This window comes from Leopardus geoffroyi, chromosome C3 (assembly GCF_018350155.1).
Source record: "Leopardus geoffroyi isolate Oge1 chromosome C3, O.geoffroyi_Oge1_pat1.0, whole genome shotgun sequence".
Taxonomy (NCBI): domain Eukaryota; kingdom Metazoa; phylum Chordata; class Mammalia; order Carnivora; family Felidae; genus Leopardus; species Leopardus geoffroyi.
Window position 1 is genome coordinate 4,244,506 of NC_059338.1, and position 10,147 is coordinate 4,254,652.

Sequence of the window (10,147 nt, forward strand, 5' to 3'; positions counted from 1 at the left end):
CCCGGGGCGTGGGAAGCACCTGTAACTGTTAGCATCTCCTCTGCTCCCCACCCCCACCATGCACTGCTCTCTAGGTCAACATCAAGTCGCCCCAAATATGGACACAGGGCCCCAGTTTTGACGACTGAGTCCTCCATTCACCGAATGAGCTCCCCCTTCCTAGGAGGGACTTTGCAAGGGGCCCTCCCACGCCCCACCCAGTGGTCTCTGCTCCCAGACTTCGGTCCCTGAAACCTGTTCCCTCAGGGTCTGGCAAGAGTCACTTCTGGGTTATATACCTGCCACGTCTTAATAAGCCACGTTCCCCCCCCCCACCTCAGTTCCTACCTGAGACCCCCTTCCCCAGTGCCCTGCCCAGATGCTGGCCTGCCAGCTGCTTCGCATGGTGTCATTCCCCCTTGTCTCTGAAAGCCTGGAGTTGGTGCTGGGATTCAAGGGTGTGGTCTGCAGAGGCAGGCCTGTTACATGCTGACAAACACATATCGAGCTATTTTTGTGCCGTAATCCGTTTGAGAATATAGCGATTACTAAATTTGTGGCACTCTTTTTCAGAGTTTGTTTTTTTCCCCAACAATAGATGCAAATAGCACACGAGTATGATTCAACTAAGTATCAAGCTGGAGAGCCAGGAAGTATTTTAAGATTAAAAAGTGTTCACACGTAAAAACCTAGAGCCCCCAGCTCTGGATGAGAAGGATAGGGTTAGGGTGCGTGTGAGAGCAGACCTAACTTCACTGCTACAGACTGAATCGTGTCCCCCGAATTCACATGCTGAAGCCCTTCCTCCAGTGGGATGGTATTTGGAGACGGAGCTCCTGGGAATTAGGTTTAGGCAAGGCCATGAGGGTGGGGTCATGTTGGGTTTGGGGCCCTTTAAGAAGAGATGCCAGGGGCGCCTGGGTGGCTCAGTCGGTTAGGCATCCGACTTCGGCTCAGGTCATGATCTCGCGGTTCGTGGGTTCGAGCCCCGCGTCGGGCTCTGGGCTGACAGCTCAGAGCCTGGAGCCTGTTTCATATTCTGTGTCTCCCTCTGTCTCTCTGACCCACCCCTGTTCATGCTCTGTCTCTCTCTGTCTCAAAAATCAATAAACGTTAAAAAAAAAAAAAAGAAAAGAAAAAGAAGAGATGCCAGAGGGTTCTCTCTCCCCCTCTCCAAAGTATCAGGACAAAGAGTGAAACCACCTATCTGCAATCCAGAAAGCAAGCCCTCATCAGGAACTGAATCTCCTGGCACCTTGATCTAGAATTCTCAGCCTCCAGAACGGCAAGAAATAACTGTTTGGCTGACCACCCAGTCTAGGGTTATTTTGTTCAGCAGCCCGAACTAAGACATTCAGGAACCATGTCGACCTCAGCAACATCTGTAGTAAGCCCTCTTCAGGGCTCTGAAACCCCCCATAACCATTCTAAGGCATCATTAGGAAGTCTAGACTGGCATCCGAAATTAACGTGAAAGTCACAAAGGAGCCCTAGTAAGGGCTACTGGAATCTGGCCCCCCACATAACGTGGTCTGCAGAGCCGAGGGAGTTCGCCGCGGGTCTCCCGGCTGCCCCGCCAGCTTCGTTTCTAGAGTCACCCCACATGCTCCCTCCTGTCTCGCATCAAAGCCCTCATCTGTGAAATAAGGATGCGGGTCACTTGGAGGACTCAGAAAAAAACGTGTCAAGCGTTCCGTAAGCTCCGCCTCTCGTTTTCACCAGGCACCACATTTTTACACCATGTACCCAAGTGACCCGTTTCCAAAGTCCTCCTAATTTGTCCCAAAGCAAAGGCATCATTGAGCACGGAGCTATTTTGTTCAACCCTCCTCCCTCCCTCCCTTTTAGGATCCCACAGCCACCCATCCCACCTTAGGGGTCCACCATTATCAATGGGGGGTCATTTGGGTCAACTTCTCTGTTCCAACAGGAAGCGATGCAGATTGGAGTCTCAGGGAGTTGGCATGAATGAACTTGAGATTAGCGTACGGGTCCTTTCCTCTCCTTTGATCCACACACGCAGTCACAAGCCCATTCACCTCAGATGTCTCTCACCTCTGTCCCTCCTCCCGAGACCCTGCCACCCCCACCTAGATCAACCCCAACTGACCTCTGGCCTGCCCTGTGACGTTAGCATCCTCGCGGATGCCTCATACAGCTGCCCCATCAATCCTGCAGGGGAGCAGGGTCACCACACAGGCGGGAAGAAGGTGCAGGGTAGCTGGTGGCCCTCAAGGGCCAGTAACTAACGGACTTGGAAGTCCCTGAGCACGAGGCGTAAGTTATATCACTTGAGGGGCCCTTAAAAAAAACTGGCAGGGGCGCCTGGGTGGCTCAGTCAGTTAAGCGTCCGACTTCAGCTCAGGTCATAATCTCGCGGTCCGTGAGTTCGAGCCCCGCGTCGGGCTCTGTGCTGCCAGCTCGGAGCCTAGAGCCTGCTTCGGATTCTGTGTCTCCCTCTCTCTCTGCCCCTCCCCTGCTCATGCTCTGTCTCTCTCTGTCTCAAAGATAAATTAAAAAAACATTTAAAAAAATTAAAAAAAAAAAACTGGTAAAATCTCAGTACTCTAAGACCTTGTTGTAGCCTGGTCTTTGGCTACAGAATTTTGTTCTGTGATCAACCTGCGTCTAATCCAGGACCATCCCCTCCCTGCCCCCACTCATTTTAGTTGACCATAATCCTCTGTCACCGAAATTAAACCGTGAGCTGCCAGAGGGCTGAAGAAGCATGTCCCCTATTTCCCTGCCCCCAGCAACCAGCCCCGGGCCGGGCAATGCCCGGTGCCTGAAGCATGAACGGACACAGGTAAGCACACGTGGTCAAGTAAGAACATGGGTAAGCAAGTGATAGACGCAAGGGGAGTCTTCAGGGGAAAGCAAATCGGGCAGGTCTCGATGGACCAGAAGTTTTGCCAAATGGAGGAGGGGGTGATTCTGGGTAAAGAGAGTATTCAGCCCCCATCCATTTCCTGGCCCCCAAGAGAGGGTCTTTAGAACCAAAGAGATTTCCTTCCATTTCCCAGGCGGCCAGCGGCCAGGCGGCCTGAACTGCTCCTCTGCAAAGCCAGGGCCAAAGCTGACTACTTTTATTCCAAAGAGAAAACCACTTTCTTAAACTGGGCAGGGGCCTGAGTGTCCTGATATGGCTCCAAGCTTGAGCTGCCTGAGTTTGGAAACTGTGGCTTTCCAAGGCACATCTGTAAGAAACTACAAGGTGCCTATGGACTCTAACAAGAAAAATTCAACTAAATAAACCAGCTTTATCTGATGCTGTTTTTACTTGAAGCAAAAACTTGCCCCAAGCTCCCAAACGGCCAACCCTGGGACTGGGTAAATGAGCCCCTCACATAACAAGGCCCCTAGGTGCCTACAGTCTGCATCCTCCCAGTCCCGGGTCCGGGATGGGGGTGGGGGGGCGCCTCTTGGGATATCTTCAGGGTGTGAGCCCCAGGAGCCCCACTGGCTGTTCCCAGGGGAGCATCTACTCTGGCTCACACAGAGGCACCATCAATGACGCCTGCAACTCCCAAGCTGCCCACCTTCCGGCGAGAGCGTGTTTATCTGCTGTCTTCTCAGCCTCCACCCATGACGGGCCCTCCTTCCCGGTCACCCTGCTTTTCCTGCACCTGCAGACCACGGCCACCTCCTGCCCGGCTCTCCTGCCGTGACTCAGCCCTAGGCAGACACAGTGAGTGTTCTCCAGAACAGGAAATGAGATGGGGCTTGTTGGCCACGGGCTGGCTTTAATTTGTTGTAGCATAACAATCCATCAGCATCCTTATAAGGATAAGGATGTGTGTGTTCTTTCCCTTGATTTCCATGGAATAATTACAGCCTCCCAAGGGTGGAGGGTGCTAGCCAGGTCATAGCAGCTACCCTCGTACCTCAAGACAGACAGGCATCAGCCAGAGCAGACAGCACCCTAGCCCATGGATTCTCAGCAGAAACCCTACTGGTATTTGGGATAGGACAATTCTTCCTCGGGTGGGACGGTCATGTGGAGAGCAGGACACTAAGCATCTTTAATTGCTGGCAGCACCCGTGTCCGTCATTAGACCAATCAGAAACAGTGACACAGGCTGCCGATTTCACAGCAGAGGGACCAGGCCACCTCATGGCTGGACCACCGCCTGGTTTCTGCCCAGAGACCTCACAGAAGATCAACGTCTTTCCCCATGTACTTCAGCGTTAAATGACTTTCTCTGTTCAGAGATATCTTCTGTTGTCGCCTTACTCTTCCAGCAGTTTTCGTGCAAACGAGTAACAGCCAGTGGCCAACTTCTTTTTAAATCTTTTTTTTTTTTCAACGTTTATTTATTTTTGGGACAGAGAGAGACAGAGCATGAACGGGGGAGGGGCAGAGAGAGAGGGAGACACAGAATCGGAAACAGGCTCCAGGCTCCGAGCCATCAGCCCAGAGCCCGACGCGGGGCTCGAACTCACGGACCGCGAGATCGTGACCTGGCTGAAGTCGGACACTTAACCGACTGCGCCACCCAGGCGCCCCTCGGCCAACTTCTTTTAAGTAAATTTTTATGAATGCGAAGGAGGTCTCCATGCCCAGCAACCTTCCTCCCTGGCGAGATTTACTTTACGTACAAAGTCGTTCTGAATAGGCAGAAGCAAACCGGAATATAATTTACGTTCCCTACAGGAGCTTACTGTCTAACGGGACAAAAAATGTGAAACATGACAGATATTGGCCTGCGCCCCAACCCTCACCGCAGTGACGTATCTTTAGCGTGACTGTTTGGTTTTCACACTCAGGGCCTGCTGTGGCTCTAGATGAGAGACCTGAATGTTGGTGCTCCATCGTCTCCGGCACCACTGTTTCCCTCTGCAGAGCGGGTGTCTGCCTGCTAGTTCTAGTGGCTGTGAATTTGCCTTTTAGTTTCGGGAAGGTGCAGCTATGGAGGAGCCCATAATGTAGCCAGAGTCAGGGCTATCCACTGCTGGCTGATGCCCGTCTCGCGGAGACAGCAGCGGGCAGAGGCGGGGGGTGGGTTAAGATCTGCCTTTTCTTCCCCGGCAACAAAATGAGCCTTCGGGTCTGCTTTGCCTCTACTTCCTAACGGTGTGCAAAGGGAGGCTTCCTAGTCTTGAAAGAGAAAAAAAAAAAAATCTCCAGTCAGTCCTTAAGTTATTTTCAATGATCTCATTAATCCATAAGCCCGAGCTGGTGAGATACGCAGCTGTAGAAGGTACGATGTGCAGTGGGTTTGTGTGTGGATGGCGTGGCACTGACGGGGAGATATCACGCACGGAAATGTGAGAGCATTGCAGCACGACAGCCGTGGAGGCTGTGTTGACACCTGCAATAGTCCTTGAGGAACGGGGAAATACTTAAATAAGAGGAGAAAAGGAGGGAGGGCATTCCAGATGTCAAGGAGGAAGCATGGGGTGAAGTGAGTGGGAATGTGCATCATCATGTTGTGGGAAGAGGACAAAAAAAAAAAAAAAACCAAAAAACGATTCTGGGACGCACGGGAAATTGTAATGGATGGCCACAGAGTAGAAGTATTTTAAGCAAACCCAGAGATTGACTTTAACGCACAGGGAAATGCATCGCCAGGTTCACAGCGGAGAACGGAGTTCAATCAATTTGAGCAACGTGTTTCAACAGCCTTGTTGAAATTATGCGCCGTCTGTTCTCCATTTCAGATTTAGCGACCACTCAATGGAGAGAGGGAACCACACTCTCATAACTGAGTTCGTCTTCCAGGGTTTCTCCAGCTTCCGCGAGCACCAGCTCGGCCTGTTCGTCGTGTTCCTTGCACTGTACGTCGTGACCCTGGCCGGCAACACGGTCATTGTGACCATCATCCGAACGGACCCTCACCTGCACACGCCCATGTACTTCTTCCTGAGCATGCTGTCCTCCTCAGAGACCATATATACACTGGTCATTCTCCCAAGGATGCTCTCCAGTCTTGTAGGTACGAACCGGTCCATCTCACGGGCAGGCTGTGCCACCCAGATGTTCTTTTTCGTAACCTTTGGCATCACTAACTGCTTCCTGCTCACGGCGATGGGGTACGACCGCTACGTGGCCATCTGCAACCCCCTGAGATACTCCGTCATCATGAACAAGAGAGGGTGTGTCCAGCTGGTGGGGGGCGCCTGCGGCATTGGGCTGATCGTAGCGACGACGCAAGTGACATCTGTGTTCAGGCTGCCTTTCTGTGCTACGAAGGTGGCCCACTTCTTCTGTGACATCCGACCTGTAATGAAGCTCTCCTGCGTCGACACCTCGGTCAACGAGACCCTGACCGTGATCATCAGCGTGCTGGTGCTCGTGGTCCCCATGGGCCTGGTCTTCATCTCCTACGTCCTCATCGTCTCCACCATCCTCAAGATCCCCTCCGCCCGGGGCCGGAAGAAGGCCTTCGCCACCTGCGCCTCTCACCTCACGGTGGTCGTCGTCCACTACGGCTGTGCCTCCGTCGCCTACCTCAAGCCCAAGTCGGAGAACACCAGGGATCAGGACCAGCTGATCTCGGTGACCTACACCGTCATCACCCCCCTGCTGAACCCGGTGGTGTATACCCTGAGGAACAAGGAGGTCAAGGATGCTCTGCTCCGGGCCGCTGGCAGGAAGCTTTCCTGACAAGACAGGAAGTGCTCTCCTGAGGCTCTCAGCAGCAACAAGAGCAGAGCCATATGCCCTTGGCTCCCAGAGACCTGCCCCATAAGGAGGCAGAGGAACAGCGGCAGCATCCAACTGTGAGTCTGCAAACTTGAGAAGCCCCCGAACAAAGCATTAGCCCCGTTTTTGTGGGTAAATAGACAAACAAGGTCAGGAAGTAGTGTGAGCCCAGGATCCTTCGTGGACTTTTTGGTTTCTAATGAAGGCAACAGAGAGGAAATGGCAGAATCCAAGGGATGCATTTGTTCCTACGATTCCTTCCTACTTAAGAGCATGAGGATCTCTCAAACTGGAGTCCCTGTTAGAATCTGTTTCCCCACGACATGTCAAGTAATAAGTGACTGTGGATAGGGAGAATGGCCTCCGGAGGGGAGAGCAAGGGGAAAGACATTTCCTTCCCCCGCTGCTTTCGTTTATCCCAGTTTCTAGCAAAAGTGCTTATTAAAGATGGTGATTGACCACAGACAGTTTAATTAGAGATCCTGGCAAACCCAGAGCTTGTCGGGTTTGAGGGCACATTCCAAGACCCTCCTGGGTCAGTTCAGCTGTTATTAATTCAGACAGTATGTCACGGGTAGTAAAGACACACGGGGCCACGTATTGGATTCTGGGAAAGACTGATGGAAAGACCCTACCTGCGTGTCTTCAAGAAACTCAGATTCTAGCGGCAGAGACAAACATTTAAAAGTATGGTTTCAATTCTCTATAGTAGGTTATGTATACAAAAGCCTGCAGGCGGAAGGGAGGGAGAGAAAGTGCTGGAGATGTCAGGGGAGTCTCAGAGGAGGTGATCTCCAGTGGGAACTGACTTTAGAACGTTTGGAGGAGATTTCTTGATGGGTAATTTGTTGGAGGAAAAGAATCCCAAAGAGAAGGAACCATATATTCACAGGGACGAAACCAAGAGGAAGGTTCAGGAGATTTAAAAAAAAAAAAAAAAATTAGTGTTCGTACTGACTCCCAGGGACAATGGGGGGAGGTGGAGGGAGATGGGACCGGAGGGGTAGGCTGGGGTCAGATTGTGAGGGCTTTGTGTACTGAACTAAAAATTTTTGGCTTTAACTTGTAAACAGTGGCATTCACCCAAGATTTGGGCAAACGGGGATTCAGTATCTGGGGCATCTGTGTGAACTGGGGGCATCCTTCTTGTCCTTACACAGCTCCAATGAGACATGTAAGACATTGTATGGATCTCTGGACTCTAAGCCAAGAAAATGAGGGGAACGGGAGTGTGAGTAGAGTATCCGGAGGTCATACACAGACACAATTACGTACATGTGATGAAGCTGAATCAGGCACTCAGAGAGACCGTGGTACAGAGGCCGATCAAGGAGTCTCATACAGATTTGGAGACTGAGGCTCAAATGAGCACCCAGGGGAGGAGAGCAAGGGCCTGCCACGGAGTCAGTAAGGGTGTCAGTCAAGGGCCTGCCACTTGACCTCAGACAGGCGGCCCCACGACATACCTTGCAGCGGAATTCAAGGGTGGGCCCCTTACTCAGAAAAACGTTCAAAAGAAAATACAGGGTCACCTGGGTGGCTCAGCCACTTACGTGTCCGACTCTGGATTTCCACTCAGGTCACGATCTCACGGTTTGTGGGACTGAGCCCCGCGCGGGGCTCTGCGCTGACCACAGGGAGCCTGCTTGGGATTCTCTCTCCCCCCACTCCTGACCCCCCCGTCTCTGCCCCTCCCCACGCATGCGCTGTCTTTCTCTCTCAAAATACATAAACTTTACAAAACAAAACAAAACAAAAAAAATACAGAAACCTGTACAGACCAGAACTACCAGGCCCTCTCCCAGGATTGAGGGGAGCAACGACAAAACTCAAACAATACCTAACGTTCTCTAGAATCCACAGCGGCTGAAAGTAACGAGGAGAAGTTATTCACTGGCAAAGGACAGAACGAAATGATTAAAAGCAACATCATGCAGGCGAAGGGCTTGACAGGCATTCAACAATCGTTCGTGGAATCTTCTCTACACGCCAGAATCTGTGCGAGACGTGGGGCCTAGCAACAAACACCTGGCCCAAAGAAGGGAGCCCTCAGTCCTGCCCGGGAGATGGGCTTGTGCAGAACTCGCCATGATGCAAAGCGATGGGGAAATGAACAAAGAGTGCTTAATATTTCAGGACAAAGATCTAAGCCTGGGGATCTTGTTTTGTGATCTACGTAAAGCTCTCTCTCTCTGGAGGGAAAGGGCCCGGTAGGCAGGAGTTTGGTGAAATGAACGCTTGTTACCTAAGCAACAGGCTTTTGTTATGTATGTGAGGGGCCACCCCCTGGGCCCAAGGGCTGCTCAGCTCCAGACCAGCGCCATTCGGAATACCTAATCACTGTGGACTCCCTGCTCGCGCATCACCCAGGTTTTCTGGAAACGTTGTCTAAAAGGAAGAGCTTCACAGCCAGATATCATGGAATCAGAAGTTTTCATCAGCCCCTTCTCACCCCCCAGAGGAACGGTCCACAGAACTTTTCCCTGACCTGCTCAACAGTCAGAATACTTGGCTGCATTCACCACCTGAGTGAGAGGAATCTCTCCGGTTCCCTGGGATTATTTTGGTCACTGCTCACACTCGGTATCCCTTTACGGCAAACACCTCTTCCATAATGAGGCCTCTTGCGCTAAGGTACTTTCCCAACCATTATCTCACTAGGTTCTTAGAATCACCCCCCAGAAAGGAGGCAGGGATGAGGCTCTCCGCTGTACAAACAAGGCTAAAAGTGACCAAGGGGTGAAAACCAAACCTGAATTTGGACAAGCTGGCAGGCACTTTCTGTTTATCCAGAGTATACCCTCACCCAGGGGCAATTCACAGGACAGATCGTGATGTGCTAGAGAACTCCCCAGAGCCTCAGATTTCCCAGACACAATGAGACCTTGTCCCTGAACCTTTTTCCAGAGAGAATTCGTGTCCCCCATCGGAAGGGCCGCTGGGGCCTCACCCTAGCCAATCAATGGGGACCCCAGAGGAAGAGCGTCTCTGGCAGAAATGCAAGCCGTAATGTTGTTTTCGTGAAGAACCGGCTAAGATTTTAGGACAGATTGGAATCCACTTTTCTCCCACATAAAAACAAATCAGAAAAGCATTTGGAACTTCCGAAGCAAGCCTGGCCCTCTGTTAAGAGGATTAGAGCTGGTGCTAACTGCTGAGAGTGTAGTGGTGAAGTGAGTTTCTGGACTCTAGAGAGAAAGATTATACACACACACGCACATGTTTACACACACACACACACACACACACACACACACACATATGTAAAAGGCAAAGCAATAGAGACTGCACGCAGATCACTGATCAGTGGTTGCCAGGGGCCTGAGAAAGAGAGAAGGTTGAAACGAGGAAGCACAGGGGATTTTTTTAGGGTGGTGAAGCTATTCCACAGAATACTATCACGGTGGCTACGACACTATGCATTCGTCAACCCCCATAGCATGTTGCAGTAGAGTGAACCTTAATGTATGCAAATGAAAGAGAAATCATTTCAGGAGACTGAGATCCCAGAATAGAATGCAG

General features: G+C 51.5%; 1 protein-coding gene across 1 annotated transcript; it reads left to right on the forward strand.

The window, feature by feature from the left end:
• Positions 1-5,632: 5,632 nt before the first annotated feature.
• On the forward strand, positions 5,633-6,586 carry LOC123586089 (olfactory receptor 10J1-like). The gene has a single exon (XM_045454956.1). It carries the CDS (start codon positions 5,657-5,659, stop codon positions 6,584-6,586), a length of 930 nt encoding a protein of 309 aa, XP_045310912.1. The 5' UTR covers positions 5,633-5,656.
• The last annotated feature ends 3,561 nt before the right edge of the window (positions 6,587-10,147 follow it).